General features: G+C 42.0%; 1 protein-coding gene across 4 annotated transcripts in view; it reads right to left on the bottom strand.

Annotated features, from left to right (window-relative positions):
* Nucleotides 1-19,648, bottom strand: part of PLCH1 (phospholipase C eta 1) — an 80,590-nt gene that overhangs the window by 26,006 nt on the left and 34,936 nt on the right. For all 4 annotated transcript variants that reach the window (XM_054835188.1, XM_054835191.1, XM_054835189.1 and 1 more), the window contains 6 exons: nt 19,233-19,379; nt 17,940-18,183; nt 15,457-15,586; nt 12,500-12,670; nt 5,206-5,299; nt 1,407-1,610 (listed from right to left, as the gene is read on the bottom strand). In XM_054835188.1, coding sequence (XP_054691163.1) covers nt 1,407-1,610; nt 5,206-5,299; nt 12,500-12,670; nt 15,457-15,586; nt 17,940-18,183; nt 19,233-19,379 — 990 coding nt within the window. The remainder of the gene's footprint in view (nt 1-1,406; nt 1,611-5,205; nt 5,300-12,499; nt 12,671-15,456; nt 15,587-17,939; nt 18,184-19,232; nt 19,380-19,648) is intronic.

Genomic DNA, 19,648 nt, shown 5'->3' with positions numbered 1-19,648 from the left:
TCTTATATGAAATGAGAAGTCTGAAACCTAAAACTGTTATTCCCCCTTAAATTAAACTGTTTTTTCCCCCCTTATATAAAATTACAACGGTGTAATAGGTCAAATAATGCTTACAGCTATCTCTTGGGAAAGCAGCTTCCGCAGACAAATTATTTAAAAACAATTTACTTTTTTTCAACTCCCAATTCAATTTGCAGTTTTATAACTGCCTATAGTAAGAACAGCATCAAAGCCATCACACATCAAAAGGACTAGGACAGTGATACTTGTCCTAATGCATTACCGTACTCTGGATTTACGCCAAATTTGTCACTGCTGTTGCCTCTACAAGAAGTAAAAAACTTCACCAAGAGAAAGCTACAGAGCTATTACCTAGGCTGTACAGTATTTACAATAGTTTTGGGATCAAATGAAATAACACTACTGTGCATTTTAATGAACTTTCCTACAGAAGGGAAAGTACAGTGATAGAACACCCAATTTTCTCAGTTTCACTTTCACTAATTAAGTTTTAAATTCAGATTAACAAATTGCTCTTCCAGAGATGAGTTTTCTAATAGTAGTCATAAAAAAATAATATTGAGTGTAAATTTGTCAAAAGACTTTATTCCACCCAGAATCTTGAAAAGAAAAATACTAATGCTTTGTTATTATTTAAATAATGTAGAACTTAAACAAGAATCCAACGCGATCTCCAGGCTATCAGACAAAAAGCATCTTGTTTTCTTCCACCAGCATCTGGCCGATGAAATGACATCCTACCTCTCCACTGTGGCAGACCAAACCCAGGTTTCTCGGCTCCAGGATGGTGACAGAAATAGATACGCAGTTGTGCGGATAGAAGGCATTGTTTGCTCACCTGTCCTCCTCCTACAGGTGCTTTTCATCTTCCCTTTGCATCCGCAGGAGGAACTGCATATGCAAACACCCACTTTCCCATTCAGCTTATGAAAGAAAAGTCTTTGTTGGCTCAGCTCCTTCTGAACCACGTGGATCAGGAAGCACCCCTGCAACACCGTAACTTCTGGTACTGGGGAACCGCAGAGCAGAACCACCGGGGCTGCTCTGCTGGAACAGCAGGGCCCTGCACAGATGCCTGTCCGTTGCCTTACCGGGGCTTGTGCAACAAAAAAGCACTTCACACAAACACACAATGGAAAACTTGCGCTGAGAAAAGCATAACAACACAGCGGCAGGCAGGAGAATACAGTGGTGTCTTATGATGTTTGTCTGAGAAGGCCATCCCCAACAGAAAAATTCCTGTTTAGACTGCTAGAAAACAGGAGCTTACCACTGAAGTGAATCAGACAGCGAAGCATTAATGCTTTAAGTTTGCCACTGACTTTGCACTTAAAAGAAAGAGCCATCCTACTTCTGGTGACCAGAGAGTTACACTAAAAGTATACCTTCAATACATCGACAGCCATCTTGCAGCACTCGTGCATACATCTCCACTCTGGACTGGGAGAGCAGTTGGTCTCCTGTCAGGTACGTATTGTGAGATGAAGCAATGAAGTAGTTACAAAGCGGCTGATCCATATCCTGATGCACTTCACAATGCAGTGGATTAAATATGTCACAAGCAGGACTGCGCATGAAGTTGGTGAAACCTTTCAACAAAGAGAAACAGTTTTGCCACGGATGCAGTATATCTTACTGAGCGAATGATTTGCACTCTAACATTTGTTTTTTCTGTTTATGCTTGTCAGTGCTAACTCATGACTCCAAACCCACTGAATCACATAGCAAGGATTAATCTTCCTGTACCCATGTTTTCAGCACATTAACTGTGGTCTGCAGATTGCCGGGTTCTCTGCAAACTGAAGAGGCTGCACAGACTCAGTCCACTGCTGGCACACACACAGGTATTCCTTTTTGAAGCCTGTGGAAGTTCTGACACCTTTGAGAAGAATACATTCCCAAGATCCAACCCCTCTCCCCAAACAATTTTCAAACAGCTCTGAATTAGAAAAGGAAATATAATCTAGAAAGACACATTTATGACTGCCCTTCTCTCTCAAAAAAAAAAAAAAAAAAAAAAAAACCAAAAAACAACCCCCAAAATCCCAAGCATTTGCAAAACATGACATTAAGCTAAGCCTCTTCAGAAATCAATTAACAACCAATAGTAAAAAAAAAAAAGATTCTAAGAGAAGCATAAAAGTAACGAATAGTAGCTACATGAGAAGACCAAACCCCCCCACAGATTAATACAGCCACTGCCCAACCTGTTTTCAGATCTGACGTTTCATTCAGACCCTCAAAAGGGGCAGATGACAGAAAAATACACATAAAAATTCTCTGAAACCCTGGAGAAGCTCCCTACACCAAATCCAGTGCACAAAGATAAATGTGCTTAAGCTGCCTTCTGCAGTTCAGACAAAACCACTCTGCTAATAAGCGGAAGAGAAGAAGGTGTTACTGGTTTTGTTGGAATCAGCAGAAAAAAATATCCTCCCTCACAATTATTCAGTGAGAGAAAAGTGATCTCTTCATCTAGAAGCTACTGCAAACAGATAGTATGCAGCTAAACCACGAGTCATTACTGTTAGAAAAACTGTCTTTTCCTCCTTCTCCTTCTTAAACTGGTATCCTCTAGCCCCTCTTGGTTCTTATTAAAGCATCAGTAGAACAGAGAAATTGGGTCAAATACTTGGGCAGCATCACTCCACATTTCCTGGGATGCTGAATTGTGCCTTGGAGGGTGAGTGACCTGCTTAGAGGAACATAGCTGGGTAGGTGGAAGGGAGGGAACCCCAGCCTCATGTTCAGCAAGATGCAAAGGATTTGAGATGCACACCACGTTTCATAGAACAGCTTGGGCTGGAAGAGACCTTGAAGCCCACCCAGTGCCACCCCTGCCATGGGCAGGGACACCCTCCACTAGCCCAGCTTGCCCAAAGCCCCATCCAACCTGGCCTTGAACACTGCCAGGGAGCCAGGGGCAGCCACAGCTTCTCTGGGCAACCTCTGCCAGGGCCTCAGCACCCTCACAGGGAAGGATTTCTGCCTCACATCCCATCTCCATCTCCCCTCCTGCAGCTTCAGGCCATTCCCCTTGGCCTGGCACTCCCTGCCCTTGGCACCAGCCCCTCTCCAGCTTTCCTGGAGCCCCTGCAGGGACTGGAAGGGGCTCTAAGGTCTCCCCGCAGCCTTCTCTTCTCCAGGCTGAACCACCCCAACTCTCTCAGCCTGAGGTCTCCACAGCAGAGGTGCTCCAGCCCTCGCATCATCTCCGTGGCCTCCTCTGGACTCGCTCCAACAGCTCCATGTCCTTCTTGTCCTGGGGACCCCCGAGCTGGATGCAGCACTGCAGGGGGGGTCTCACCAGAGCAGGTGAGAATCCCCTCCCTCAACCTGCTGGTCACGCTGCTGGACACGCAGCCTAGGACACGGGTGGCTTTCTAGGCTGCAAGTGCACACTGCCAGCTCATGCTGAGCTTCTCATCCCCCAACACCCCAAGTCCTTCTCCTCAGGGCTGCTCTACAATCCATTCTCTGCCCAGCCTGCAGTTGTGCTTGGGATTGCCCTGACCCACGTGCAGGACCTTGTACTTGGTCATGTTGACCTTCACGCGGTTTGCACGGGCCCACCTCTCCAGGTCCCTCTGGACGGCATCCCTTCCCTCCAGTGTGTCAACTGCAACACACAGCTTGGTGTCATCGCTAAACATTTCCCCCCCGCCTCAATGGACCCTTGTGATGGTAACAGGCAAGAGTTATCCTGTTCTGCTCCATCACAAGTGTGACGTCTTGTGAATAAGAGGAGGCAGAGGAAGTCTGCAGAAGAGATGCAGGATATGACCCTGTAAGAGTATAGGTTCGGTATTCTGCAGATCTGCCAGGACTTTGTGCTGCTGTTGATGCCTCATGGGTCCCAAGTTGAGAAGCAATCTTCAGAAGGTAGCAACACCATCAAGAACAAAACAAAAGAACACACTCCTACCAAAGTTAAAGAAAGATCTGACAATTTATACAGATCACAAGACAGAAACAGGAGCCAAACTGACATCACAACTTGGAAGTAAATGCTTTTCTTTCCTGAGTTTACTGCTGACACTTAGGCTGTCCCGATTCCACTCTTTTGCTGTAAATAAGCACTACCCTCACTGAAGATACCAAGTAGACAAGGGAGCAGCCACCCAAGCAGCTGCACTGCAGCAGAGGGGGGGCCATGCTAGCCAATTCCACTTTAGTTTAGTATTTTTCTCTATGCTGCAAGTCTATGTGAGAAGATGGTACTTTGTTTACATCCTGTAAAACAGATCAGCATTAAACAAAGTTTTAAAATTACCTCTTTTGAGGAGGAGAAATGTAAAATATTTCCAAAAGACAGTGCAAACAATACCAACCCTGAAAGCAACTCAAACATAAAAGCAGCAGCAGTAAGATTAAAAGGAACAGAAATGCTTTCAGAAATATTTTAAATGTCACAGCTTATTCATTTTGCTTTCCTTAGTTCAGTTCAAGTGCAGTGCCCTGGGTCACACCGCAAGCTTGTTTAAGATCTGGGAGACCATATCCAGGATTTAAGTACCATGTGGAAAAATATTTCTTCTTCCCCCCAACTCTCAAATAACCATGTAAATTATGCTGCTTCATGAAAGCTATTTCTGGGCAAATTAACATGCTACAGCATTTAATCTATTTTGTTCCAAGTCAGATTTTGATTTGATACTAAGTCGGATTCTGAATAAATATACCATTTACAATTGCTTTAGCAACCAAGGTGAATAAGGTATTAAAACCCAAAGAAAATGTAACAATCCATATTTTATTCCACATAAGCATAAATCGATGGGGTTGTACAGGAGCGATTCCAGATCTACAGAGACAGAGCAGAATGAAAACTTTGTTTTTATTACTTCAGTTAGAACAGTCTGTATTATAAAATGCATAGCATAGAATGTTTTATGTTTGTGGTTTACAAATACAGAGTTAGCAATAAATTCATGCAAGCCTAAGGCATTCACGTGACTGTATGCTGGCCATGATGTATGAGTGTACAACACCAGCTGCTCATTCACCCCACCTACGCTCCTCTCCCCCATGTCTCACAAAAACGCACCTACGCTAATGCCCACTGATCTTCCATGTAACTTTCTATCACAGTCAAATATTATAGCTACACCAAAATGCTGTTAAAGCTTTTCTATTCCACTACAGTGTATCAAGGCAAAACTAATTTTGAAATAAAAACTTTACCTTCAATCCCAAGAATATTCTGCTTCTTATTTTCTTCTGATACTTCAAACTTCTGTATGATGTCAAGACAATATTCCGGTGTCACATTATTCATCTGCACAAGAGCAACAGTGTTGGTACACTTATTTTAATACCATGTCACCAGCATGTCAAAATCCACTTTAGGCTTCTGGGTCCCGTTGAAAAGCCTTATGATCAAACGTTGAGTTTGGTCAAATATGACTAGGACAGCCAGTAATACTAGTGTAAATGGACTTTAAGATTTTGTTTTGATTGTTGTCAGTGCCACACAAACCTCACAGCTCTTACCTTTGAGGTAAAAAACAGGAGTGAGAGGTAGCGGTCACTTATAAGCTGTGTCATTTTAGTTTAAATATGAAAATTAGCTGTTAAGCACGCTTAATAGTTGTACTGAGCAATAGTGCTGAAATGAGAACTATGAAGTTATATTCTTTAATATAATCTACTTAGACATGCAAAAAGATTTGGCAGGGTTTGATTTCATTTTCGTACATTTTCCACTTCTGTGATTTCATTACTTCCAAGAGAGTTCACTATCATACACAGACTATGAGATAAATAATTAGATTCTGAAATGAAAAACAGCAGTTCTTCTGAAACAAGTAAGAATTTTGTCATCAGCTTCAACTAGCCCACAACTGAAGTCCTAACTGACTAGTGGGGCCAGAGTATCACCATGCACTTGTATCTCCTCTAAAATTAAAGGAAAGAAGTAGCTTCCATCACCCATCTCATCTTTTCTCACCCCTGCTCCCCCTTAAGTTGTAGAGAACCAAAGTGAAAACTAAGATTGGGTGTATTTAATTTCCTCCACTAATAATATCACAGGATGGCAACGATGACACTAAAACCTTTGGCAGCTTATTCGTACCATTATCCTCTTTACTGTTTGTATTCTGCATCCTTTGCCAGAGTCAGCCCAAACACCCTGGCACGTGGAGCAGTCTGGAAGTGAAGGAACATGCAGTCCCCTTTTTTAAATAGTGTCACCTCTTAACATGACTGCTTCAGGCAAAGGCAGGAGTGAAGTTAAGTCATCCTGCAGATTATACAATATCTATTGTTTAAATCCAAAAGTGGTCCCTCTGTGAACTGTTCTCTTAATAATGGAATTCTCTTTCAGATGGCAAAACCTATTCCATTTACTCTGCTCTGTCTGTAGCCTTTGATGAATTTGTGCTTTCTGTTATTTCCCACAGAATCTCAGACCGGTGGGGGCTGGAAGGGACCTCTGGAGATCACCTAGTCCTACCCCCCTGCTAGAGTAGGATCACCCAGAGCAGGTTGCACAGGATCGTGTCCAGGCAGGTTCTGAATCTCTCCAGAGAAGGAGACTCCACAACCTCTCCGGGCAGCCTGTCCCAGGGCTCGGTCACCCTCAGAGGGAAGATGTTTTCCCTCGTGTTGAGATGGAACCTCCTGTGTTCCAGTTTGTGCCCGTTGCCCCTTGTCTTACCACTGGGCACCACCGAAAAGAGTCTGGCCCCTTCCTCTTGACACCCGTCCTTTAGATATTGATAAGTATTGATCAGTATTAGTAGCTCAGTATTCCCAGCATCGGCATGCAGCCATATGGAAATCTTCTAGAAGTAGGTTGCGTCTCTTGATCTCGTCTTCTCTAAGGGCATGATCCTGCCAAGTGCCGAGTTCCTCCTCGGAAATGCGGGTGCCTTGACTGACCATATCCCATAACACCTACAATGCTCCAGCCTACGTATGAAAAATTACCAGAGGAGTGGAAGAACTAGACATGTCAACATCAGAAGTACAGTAACAGAGGGCAAGCGAGCAGTTCAATTCATATGGTGACTCAAACAGAAAAACTTGGAGATATTTTTCAGCCTTTCTCTCCTTCATCCTTCCCTCTGTTTTTTTCTCTTGCACAGGGAAAGCATGGCTCAGCTCATTTCCTTCTCCAAAGATTTTATTTATATCTCCTAGCTAAGCCAACAATATGAGACGCCTGCAGGAATTACACAGGATAATAGGAATGAGAACAATTCAGTAGATAAAATAACTGATTATCTTAGCTCAAGTAGACGTTGCTGTTTGATTGCTAACACAATTCAGAGCGAGCCCTTCTTTAGCACAAGCTGGCTAGAATTAACTTTTTTGTTATCCTACATGGCTCCTTGATGGCTGAGTGGCAGTGTACTTGTGTGCCCTAAGAACGAAAACATCTAATCTGATCCAAAGCTGCATCTGCTAAGGAAAAGTCCACTGATTTGTGCTTTTTAACTGTAGCTTGAGAGATGACGACTTGGGCTACTCGTTTAAATTTGTTTTTGTGAAGTTTTAAAGTATTCCACTAAAAATAATATCAAATAGTAATGATCATTACTGATGACTGAATATTTAGATGCATGGATTACTGAAGATAATCAATAGCAGAGCTTCCAAAATTTCCTGGATACCTAGGTGCTTTTCATATTCCTGGTTAAAAGCTTTAATTTTGATGCAGATACATTCTTTAAAAGAGTACCAGCCTTTGAATAACCAATAAGACCTTGTTTTTTAAGTAAATGAACTATTAATTTATTTTCCTAAAATAAGACCCTACAAAACTACAAAAAAGCAACATTATCTCTAATCTTGAGTGTAGAAGCATGAGAAAGAATAGGAAAATCACTTTTGATTTCACCAATCTCATTGGAAGGAGGTCAGGCAAACCTATTGCCAAAAATCTAATGCCACCTGAAGCTGCAGAGCACTGCCATGCCAGGTAACGGGAGAGCCCTCTTCTGTCAAAGGCCCCAAGCTAAGAATGGGAATCGTTCTCAGCTCCCATTCTCATGGGAAAGGAAATAAGAGAAAGTAATGTAAAACAGAAGAGAAGTTAGAAAAGTGCAATGCTAATAACAGGTATTCCTACACAGGATGGCAACCCACCTGCATGTCAACAGTGCTCTAACGGTTTAGGCTTTAGTTGTTCATAGTTAATAATTCTATAAGAAAGATCAAAATATAGTCAAAGCAAAGACATTCTTCCAATTTCAGCACAACATGTCGATGTAAGATGCCATAACATATCGAGTCACCACATAAGTCAGTTATACTGATTATCCCTTTGTGTAAGCCTGAGAAAGGGAGGAAGGCATCCTCCCTTTCCAGTTGAGTTTGTGTTGCCACAATGAGGGCTTTTTGTGGAAAGTAGGAAGGATTGATCAGGCATGATGATGGTATTGTCTTCCTCGGCTGATATTAACAAGCTCCACAGTCTTTCCTCTTTTTGAAGTCCATGTACCAACACCGATATTCTTATAATTTCCTATTCCTTTTGGGATGTTGGCTCCCAATGTCCTTTGGTACACATTGTTTCAGATCTCAGCCTAACATACTGACATGCCCTGGCATATACTGTCTCCTTATATCCCTTTAAAACCTCTTCCAAGAGAGCAGGTATAGATGTTTCAAAACATTCATCTTCTAAGACTGTACCTAATCCCCACTTCTTACCACTTTGTGTCATATTCTCACTATTCACCACATCACTAGTTATTCCTGTGATACTATATAGTTAGTATAGACAAGTAATAAGAGTAAACTCTCTCTCTCAAGCAGGCTTAATTCAATATGGGCTAGTGCATTTTGAGTTATTAAGGAAAAGCTTTACATAATTATATGTGCATGTTCCAAGGCTGTAATTGTTACAAAATGACTTTCCAGTTCAATTAAAATGAGTAGGGGCATTAATTTTTGTCACCAGTTTCATTTGGGCAGTGTACGGCTGCAGCTGTTTTAAAAGAGACTGGTTTGGTACCAGTACAATGGCATAGTATTAACATTTCCATCTGGTTCCTGTCACTCGGGAGCATGACAGGGCACATCATACAATATGCAGCACTTTCTTGGAGCACGCAGAGAACGCTGCTGGAGGCAAGATCTCAGCAGGCTGTCCTTTTTCTCAGGACAGATGAAAACTGTATTGCAAAGTAACTGATCCATGGTAAGGCAGCAGGTGGCAAGCAGGCACATGGGAAACCTAGCCCTCAGAAACCCAAAACTAAACATTTCAGGTTTGTAACACCAAAGCAGTCCTGTAACCGTGAAAACCATCAGCACAAGTGTCGAAGAGGTCTCTGCTATAACTGAAATAATTCGAGCACTTGATGTGATGTGGATACAGCAGAAAGGAGGAAGGAAGGACAGACAGCAATCAGACAAGAGCTGCAGGCTGGCTGACCCCCAAACACAGGGCAGCATCGCTACAGGGCTCCCAAGACAGGGGCAGAATGAGGCCATTCACTCTATGATGCAGGTCCAGAATGGCCAGGAACTACAAAGCTGCTCCTTAACAGGGAAGACTACGTTTGTAGAGCCTGTTTCACCCGTACCCCACTACTCAAATACAAGTTCTGTCTGTCAAAAGAGCCTGGAGATCCTGCTGTGGATTTAGCAGGAGATCCAATCCTGGGGAGGACCAACTCAGGCATTGATACTGGTTTTCTAGGAGAGGGCACTCCCACAGGGACAACCCTCAGGCATGCAGGCATGACTGGACATCCAGGGATGGTCCTCCCCTCACAGCCACTTGTGCTAAGAGGACTGCAGGACCAGGAGTCATTCCAGGAAACCAACCTAATTTCTGCTCTTCTGACATCTGAAGCCATGTAATTGCAATTTCAATAGCAATGAGCTGAGTTTAACTGCACCTAAGTGGAAATAATCTGATTCACAAGCTCTGGGGTGAAGGCAACAGGGAACTCTCCTAAAAAAAGAAGCCAGCATAGCAAGTTAACAAAAAACCCAACCCCTTTTTGTTCTATCCTCAGGCTGCAGAATATTTAAAAGTCTTGCCAAAAGAGTAGCAGATGGAGTTGGACAGACTGTCCACAGATTTCCAAGCAGCCAGACAACAGCAAAAATGAAATGCTGTTTGGTTGAAGGCACTTGAGAGTTGCATTATGATTTGAACTATTATCAGTTTTTGAAAGCAATCTTGCCTTACCCGAGGACATTATCATGTCTGTGTTCTGAAACATTAAAAGGTAAATCTGCTTTAACACTGTTAACACTGGGAAGTGGGAAAACCAGAGGGAGGAGGCAAAGAAAGTGCAAGGTGCTTCTAAACCACACTGCCGAGAAGTTCACCTGCAGGAGATCATGCTTTTACTCTTTTTATTGTTTGTTCTTGGAATAACGTTGAGCATTTACAGCCGATGGCCCTGTCCACATTCAGCATTTTGAACAGCGTGTAGACAGGGAAGAGGATGCAGTATGCCAGACTTGACAGTCAAATAATTTTCTCCACTGCATCAGTAGTTTCATAACGTCCTTGTGCACCCACAAAGACAGTTGTTCTGCCTCTTTCACATGTTTTTCTTCCTGCTCCAGGTCCCCGAGTGCCCTCTCACACCACTGCTCTTCAGCTGTTCTGGGCACTTCAGCATCTCCACGACCATGTCCTCCCTGGAGCATTTCTTTGCCTCCTCATCACTGTCAGCTTTGCTGCTGCTGCTGCTGCTGTCAAGGGTGCTCCACTGAAGGGCACCCAAGGAGAAGGCAGTGATTAAACAGGAAACAAAGGAAAAAGCACTGAGCTCAGAAGACTTAGGGCATTAGCATAAAGGGAAAAAGATAAAAACATTTTGTGCTTTAAAGTTGTAGTTAGCAGAATTGCCAGGACCGGGTTGCTTGCAAGAATCTGTGTGTTGAGGCTATCACAGCAAGATCAGTGACATGACAGTGCTCCATGTTTCAAGGGGGAAGGAAGGAAGGAAGGAAGAACCAGGGAGTCATACATGCCAGGGAATTGCCACGATGGCCATCAGGGAAAATTCAGCAACAAAACAGCACAGGCTGTTGAGATTTTATGCTAGGGCTAACTCAGAAAAAGCAGTCATTGCAGGCAGGATCCTGGAACGGCACAGGAGATCATCCACTGACTGCAGGCAAAACACAGCGTCTACGCCCAGGAAACTCAAGCACGTTGGCATGCTGGTATTTATTTTCATGAGTTTGTTCAGGAGCAATACTCTGCAAGGACGTATGGGGTGAGCGAACAACCCAGGACCAATTGCCGGAAGCAAACAAGAGTCCTGGAGATCACCAGGTTCCTTCTGTGCTCCTCACTGCCCAGGGTGCAAGTTCTCTCCATGGGTTGCACAGACAGTTTTTGTAGTAATTCAGTTTCTTTCAAGATGGGCGTGAAAATCTCCACTGGACCAACATATTTAGGAATGGTTAGATATTTTTCCGTTCAGCAAGTTTGTTCATAAGCACATCAGGGGAAAATCTCTGATCTTGACCCAACTTTGCTTCTTAATTACTCATGCTTCTTTTCATTTCTATTTTTATTTTTTTAAATTCCTTATCACCATGTCTGTCCCTGTGGTTCCCTGAACCTGACCTCTCTCAACTGTTTCTCTCCGAGGAGCTTCAGATACAAGTACAACCTTCAGATGCATAATTTTCTTTGCCTGAGTCCCACACATCTGAGAGGAATGTCTGGAAAATAGACTTTCCTGAAGAAAAATTGGGAAAGAAGGCAGAAGGGAGAAAAAAGAATCCTGGACACCTCACCCTCAGCCAGGTTGGTGCAATATCCATCTTTGTATTATATCACCAAAGTGTAATCTTCCCTTAAAATTTTAATAAATATTTAGGCCACATTTAAGAGGTGGTTCTTTGTCACTATTTAAACTGCTGTCTTAATCATAAAAGCAGCAGTCCCTATAATTCCTAATACTACTGATACTTGGGAATTCCTGAAATATATAACAATATCGTAGGATTCACCTTTGCTTACAGGAAAGGATATGCATTAAGCCATGGACAGGCAAACCATTTGTAGATAATAAAAAATAGTTTGCTCTTCTAATTTTGTCATGTGTGTCTAGCTTTAAAACAGATCACATATCATCCTAATTTAGAGTACATCTGCCAAGACCTTTACTCATGAAAGGCATCTCCTGGAAACACAAACGTCCCCCCACAACACCAACAAACAATCCAGACAAGCTATGCAAGAGAAAGCAACCCTGTGTCTAAGAGACACGATAACCAGCTGTAACTAATGGTACCTGAATGCCATTGTAAACTAACAAACATTAACCGCATTGCCCTACAGTTGCCTTTCCTCTACCGCAGAGTCTGAAAAAGTTCAAACTCTTTCTAGAAATATTTAAAAATCAATAAAGCCTTTATATTTCTTTTTTTGTTACAACATCTGTTCTTGCCCCCATGCCTAAAGCTAAACTTTTCCCTAAAATTCTCACCCTATATATGAACAAATTTATATGTCCATATATATGGACACATAGCATTCCCGTACCTTTTGTTCCACCTTTAGAAAGTGAGCAAGTTCTTCAACAGTGAGGTGATCCTTCTTGTCACTGTAGCTTAAGAGCAGCAAGTAGAGATCTCGGCGTAAGGACATCATCTTGTAAAACACTGAAAATTCTTCAAAATTGAGGGTTCCTTGGTTCTCATCTGTGTCTGCTTCCTAAGAGGTAAAAGACACTCAGGTGAGCATGCTAGCCACAGGTGAATTCAGGGAATGAAGCGGAACAGGATTTATGTACATGAACAGGAATTTAATAAATTCTAGTCTACAAGATTCTGTTCAGACTCAAATCCTAGTAGGCTAAAATAACTGCAAAATTATAGTCCCATCTATTGGATTTTTTTGGTGAAAACAGTTACTGCACTAAAGCCACAGGCTCCCTATGAAAATCTCAAGTCCACTTTTAGTTTTGAATTTGTTTCCCCATGTAAAGAGGCTCAACCTGGGCTTTATTCTGATCTCTGTTACTCTCCTGTATGCCCTGCAGTTATCCTGGATTAAAACATAGCAAGGAACATAATAATTTCACCTCGTGGCTTCCTCTAACAACAGAGTCTGACATTTTTAAATACTCGGGACAATATCACAGTTTTAAATTTACGTTAATTCAAACATAACACTCTTGGCCCCCTGTCGTACTCTGTAGGGGGAACAAGTCTGCAGCAGGCATAAGACTCCACATCAAAATAAATGCCCAATAGCCCCAGTCTTCGTGGTAGTTTTTGTTTATCCTCAGAGGTAAAGAGAGAAGAAAGCAGTACTTAATGCATGTTAATACAAGCTTTTTACTGTGAACATCTGCCTAAGAGGATTGCTTTGGATTTTCAAAACAAAGAATATATTCTGGAGAACTGCTGTCAAACATTACGTAGGTCTCCACGAAAAACAAACTTCAAGGAAGCTACAACTCTTGCTAAGTTTGAAGATGTAAGCAGATAATGGAAACAAAGTGAAATAAATATTTACAAGTGTGCTGTTGTTCCCATGAATAATGTTGTTCATTCATAGTTGTATATAATATTTTTTCTCTGCAGTTATAAACCTCTTCACCTAAGTCACATTCTGTTAAAAATAGTGCTCCCTTTCTGTTCAGGTCAGAACACCTTCTGTGCAAAGTCCTTTTAACACTGACTTGGCTTTGAATCTGTCTCTCTACACTGGTACACCAAATACAAGTTCTTCTCCAGACGGAGGGTATCTTCATCCTGCTATCACTTCTTCCTTCTCAAGAAAGCTCTTCCAGTTGGTGCCCGACCTCACTTCTGTAGAGGAGCTTGTCTAATAGCAGATGCAATGAACGCATCTCTGCTTGCTTTGCTTTTCAAGGATCCAGTTCTACTTTCCCTTCACATAGCCACTCCACATTGAAGTACCTCTTAGAATAGGAACCAATCTTTACACCAGTGACTCCCAGTATGTACACACAACTAAAGTAGCAGCCCCATACTCTATTTCCAGATGCATGACCTGGACTGCTTCACAAGCCTTGCCACCCCCGTGGAGCCATGGGTGCTCTCCCTGACCAGGGGCTGTTTGCACCATGCCCAAAACTGTAACACCAAGTCACACAAATAGTACTGCCTGAGCAGATCAAGTGCAAGAACAGCACAGGGTAGCTAGATGTAGGGGTGAGGATTTGTCCCAGAGTGACTTTGCCCTTCCCTTTATCCTGCGTGAAGTCCTGGAGGTCCATAGGACTGCTGACACAACTGCCCATGGGGTAAGGGCCTTTAAGACTGTGCCCTGAGTGACTAACAGGAAACAAACCTTCAACACTCCTTTCATATTCTACCTTAATAACTTTAACCATGTCTGCGAGGTCTAGGATATTAACTCAGGTATAAGCTGGCAGCAACTGCAGCGACATAAAAATAAGTAAAACCAGCTTATTTTTAACCAAAAGTTGCCTCTGATTATACAAAGGCTGATGGTTGCTAGAGTGCCCCACTTCATTCCTAGACAGTTTCAAAGTGCAACCTACATTTTTTCCTCTCAGTACAGGGCTTCACAACTCTGCATCTCCTGCAGCAGTCAACAATATCAGCAAAACCCGAGGATCTCGGGGAGCTGCATTTCATTACACCTTGTTAGTGCTGCTGTCATCTGAGCTATAAACTCAGATCACAGCAAGTAAGCTGAGAAGAAAATAATTCCCAGCTATCCGGTGTCAAATGGCATTTTAAATCATTTTATATCTACTACATATCTTAAGTGACATTTATAATTTGTGGGAACAAGTACAACCCGAATTCATCAGTTTCCACACTTTTCAAGTCTTTGAGGAGTAACTTAATACTCCATAGATGTATCTCTAATGCCAAACAAAGCACTTATGACCATAGAAGATTCTTCAACTTTCTCATGTTTTTATAGCAAACCAGCCTTTGACTGGTACTGTTTTTGAAGAGTAAAGAAAATTTTATTTTGCTCTCCATTATGTCCTTGGCTCATCTTTCCTTTCCCACAGTAAACACTGAGGCTGGTGGAAAATGGTAACTGTTTTCAGACAACAGAATTAAAAAAAAATTGATTCTGGCTAAGTAAGAGGAAGTTGTACAAAAAACCCAAACAAACCTAATTAGTTTCATAAAGCTAGTTTGTATTAAATTATTTTCCATAAAGGAAATGAAAAAAGATTTCAATAGAAACAGAGTAACTTCATTGTCCATCAATGCCAGCATAGAGCAATTCAGTTTAGAGATGAAAACAATAACACATCTGAAAAAGTAATATTAATAAGTTTTCTTCTATGTGGTTCATGTTGTTAAAACAATGTTCTGATGCATCTTTGTCTACAAAAGGATAAGACTTGGAAAATGTCTGTGAGGTGCTGGAAAGGACAGAGTTAAATCCCAACTTGCAGATCCTATTCTGGATCTGTCCAGAAATACACTGTTACTGGCACTACTTTACCACAACAACGCTGTGTGTTAGGGACCACCAACCTGAAACATCTGCCGGACCTTCCTGCGGGGCAGGTTCACATTTAGTTTATGCATCAGCTGGTGGATCTCTTCAATATTCAGCAGGCCATCTCCATTCTTGTCAGCCTCCTCAAAGGTCTGTTTGACCCAGCTACAAACGTGTCAAGGAAAGGTACAAGAGGGTGATTTCCTCACGGAGCAGGGAGGCAGAGCAGGCGGGCTGATAAGGGACAAGACTTAAACCCAGGAGAACAAGACCCTGCCCCAGGTCTTCTGAGCAGGAAGATAATCCTCTTTAGCAGAGGACCTTAACATCTTCCAGGGAGAAGAACTGAGCATTGTTCAATCCAGCCTTCACAAACTTGTCTTTTTCAAGTCAGTGCCTCTGGGCAAAACATTTGAATTAAGACTTCCCACAGCCTGCATTAGAGTTATTGGGCTACACTGTGAAATAAAGTCACTGCTGGCAAAGATCTGGTGCTATCTACATGGTTCTCCCCACGCTGATGCCAAACCAAAGTATTTTTACTACTGTACACCTTCTGGTACAATTTGCTATTGTACCTGCTACCTGGTGCCACTAAAACTGTTTTATCTGAGGGCTACTGGTTTTGTGACTCAACCCAAAGGAATTGAGCTCAATAGCCATCTGTATCTGGGATGACATTAACCTAGTGCAAGAGGATAAAATAAGGAAGACTCTGTGAAATCAGCCCAAGTACATTATTATCAGCCCATGGTTTCCATAAGAATCTGATTAAAGATTAACCACTCTTGTTTTTCCATGCTTTCTCCTCCAAGACTGTCACACAGTTCTTTCATCCATGTATTTATAACCCTTCCATCTTTGCCCACCACTTCCTCTCAGATACCTCTGCCCTCACCTTGTGCCACACCTTCCACAGGGCAGCAACAACTCCATAGAATCATAAGTCGCAGAGAGAAAATGGATAGTGCTCATACATTTGCTGTTTCTCCACTCACAGGGAGAAAATAGGATCAAATAAAGCTAGCAGCTGTCAGATTCAGAAAACAAGGTGATTCTTCACACAGGATACGGCTCATCTCTAACCTTTTTTGGGATGTTCTGCAGGTTTACATGGGTTTGAGGTGACACTGAACCAGTTTTTTCCTCCGTCCTTGCTACAGTTTATTCAAATGCTTAAAACTGGTACTGGTTTATGACGTTTACAGCCAAGTTCAAGATACCAGCCCTTTTGTGCTCTCATTTCTGCTGCTAGCTTCTCCTCTGAGGACGTACTCTTAAGTTTTCAAATATTGCTGAGCTTGCTCCGATATCTTCTTCCACTTCTCCCTTCATTCTGGTTGAATTTCTCAACTTTCTAACCTGTACCTTTTACGCCCTTCTTTGCACATCTATCCCTCTGCAGCTTTTGCTAAGTTCTTACACTAGCTGGAAATGGTGCAGGGTCATTTTGTCTGCAGTCTCCTAGCTGCCACATTTGATAACACAAACAAGACTTGAAGTGATGTTTCACCAGTAGAGAACATACAGCAGATATGTGCAGCTCAGAAAAGTCATGGATAAATATAGCAAGCTGAGTATGTGTGCAACAGAGCATGCAATATATCCTCCAAATGGATCTGTGCCCTATCTTGTATCAGAATTAAACACTGAAAATATAAACTAAAAATACCCAAAGTGCGTATATTCTCCAGGATGAATATTTATAAATGACACTGTAGCTTTCTGTCTGGCTTCTGACAGGTTACAATTATAATCAAGAAAGGTTTTCTGTGTTGTTTTTTTTTTTGTTTAGGGGGAAGAGTGTTCTTTGTATTTAACGTACCAGTCAGCATTGTTGTGAAAGAAAGAACATCAAGAAAATATTCAATGGACATGATCTTTACGAGAAGTTCATTTTGGTTACTAGACTACAACAAATCTTAAAGAAGCTTTAAAGATCTGTGGTCCTGACAATCAATGGAGGCTGAGCAGTACACACAGATCTCTGACACACACCGACCAAAAGAAACAGAGATGGCCAGGAGTTACTCATCAGTTTACTGAAAGACTCCCAAAAAACATGAGGGTTTCACCTGTGCAGAGGCTAACAAATTCAAGTTTTCAATTAGTAGTATCTTGAAAACAGTGTCTTCTAATGGACCTTGTAAGCTGCAGCAGCAGAATAAAAGCACAGCTGGGCAAACAGGAGATGACAGACATCCTGAAATCATGCTGGGTTAGTATTTATTGAGATAACTAGAAATGACTAGTTTAACCCTTCAATAAGAATTTCACTAACAAAATGCAAGACTATCCCTGACTTCAATGGATTTTAGTCCAGTCCCTAAGGCACAGCTGATGTTTTATTGCACAGGTAAGTGTCTGTGTCAAACCCATAACTCAAGTTTCCATTGCAATCAACGGCAAGGTTTTTGGTCACTTAACAGGAGGTGAAAAAACACCCTATGCTGAAGTCACTAAAAACCAAGCAGAAATACTGAATCAGAAGCTGGAGATCATGCTCAGAAAAGGATACTGATCGTGTGTTCTCTGTCGCTTAGCAAGCGAGTCCTCATCACTTATTCCAGCCATCAAATATTTCAGTCCTGTGATCCAGGTACGAGCTTCCTCTGGGTTAGATGTAATCAGATCCAGTGACTCCATGTGGTTGCCATGGTAAATGCTAAAGCAACAGCTTGGGTCAAAGTTCCCCTCTGCATGGCGGTGGAAGATTTCAGACTGACGGCCTTCAGTGACTTTGTAAATGGAATCGATGACAACTGCAGGGAAAAGGGGAAACAGATTGACATGCTTGGATATCCACTCAATTTTTCTGCTTTTGAGCAATTCTGAATTATTCAGGCTGAAAGTAATTAAACATTTTTTTAATATTACATGTTCACATCCCAAAGGGCTTTTCTTTGCTTTGGCCATGCCACGTGCACAGTACAGCTGCCTCAAAGTTGGGTATCACTCCAGCCTGCTTGTGCAGGTACAGGCAGGTTACAGCAAAGCTCTTCGAGTGCTCCCTGCTACATCAGGGGGCTGTAGGCTACTCAAAGGGGAGCAAGAGGAGACGGATGCCAAGTGCCTTCTGTCAATCAGCGAAGCACTGCGTAGCTCCAAAGGGACTGCACCCACCACAGCCGTGCTCTGTATGGCAGGAAGACAGGGATACTCTAGCCCGTGGGTAACACGGCTCTCAATGCCATGGCTCCTAACAGCTATGCTGTTCAACATAGCAGCTCTTGGCCACCATGGACTGGCCCAAAAGCATCAACCGTCACTACCTGTAGCCTTCCCAACTGCTTGTTTTTAATCTCAAGCCTCTGTGACAGTTCTGTGAATCTCTAGTCTTTGTTCTATTCAATAAGCCACTAATTTGAATTTCCAATTTAAAACAGCACAGCGGGAACAGTTTCAATGAGAAATAATGCTACACAGTAACTTCAAGATGTAATATGCCTAAAGAAAATTATCACAGTTAAGATTAAGAAACCTCAATCTAAACTTTTCCAGGTTCTGTATTTAAATGTGTGGTGTATACATTGAAAAGAGTTCAGCGTCATTATCAAGTCACTCTTCAGTTTGCTCATAATTCATATAAACCTATGGAAAATGTTGACATCTGACTGAACTACACTCCCCTTCCTTTCATAATCCTGAACTTTTAGTAGGTGGTTAAAGTCCACTCCCACTCTTGAAAACCTTCATGTAAGTATCACATCACATTTAAAATAAGCATCAAAAAGCATTTAATTGATCCCTCTGTAATTCACATTCTAATAGTGAACTGCCCCAGAAATTAAAATAAATAGCAAAAGTTTACTTTTTGCCTTTTCGCTTTTTCTGGACGGTCTCCATCGGATGCAGGTCCTGTGCTCATCCAGGTAGAAGAGCCGAACTAGCCCTTTGGTTCCACTCTTCAGCTTAACCATCTGAGTCCCAGACTGCATAACACTCATGCATCTTTCAACTGTGAAGCAGAACAGAATAAATTCAACTAAACGGCCATCTACTTCCACTAATAAAATTACTTATTGGCTTTCCAACATCTGCCAAGCATATAAAATTTTTTACTTGAACTTTTAATGATAGAAACTAGTCATTGCTGAGTAAGAGACCTATTTCTTCTTCAATACTAGCTTCTCCACATAGGAAAATAAAAAATTTTAAAAAAAATCATCTGTCAAAACACTTTCACAACAAAAGAGGCAAATAAAACCTTATCATATGTTGAAGGAA

This window comes from Grus americana, chromosome 9, assembly GCF_028858705.1.
Source record: "Grus americana isolate bGruAme1 chromosome 9, bGruAme1.mat, whole genome shotgun sequence".
NCBI lineage: Eukaryota > Metazoa > Chordata > Aves > Gruiformes > Gruidae > Grus > Grus americana.
Note: the sequence above shows the minus strand (reverse complement) of the source record. Positions and strands in the feature narration are given on the sequence as shown.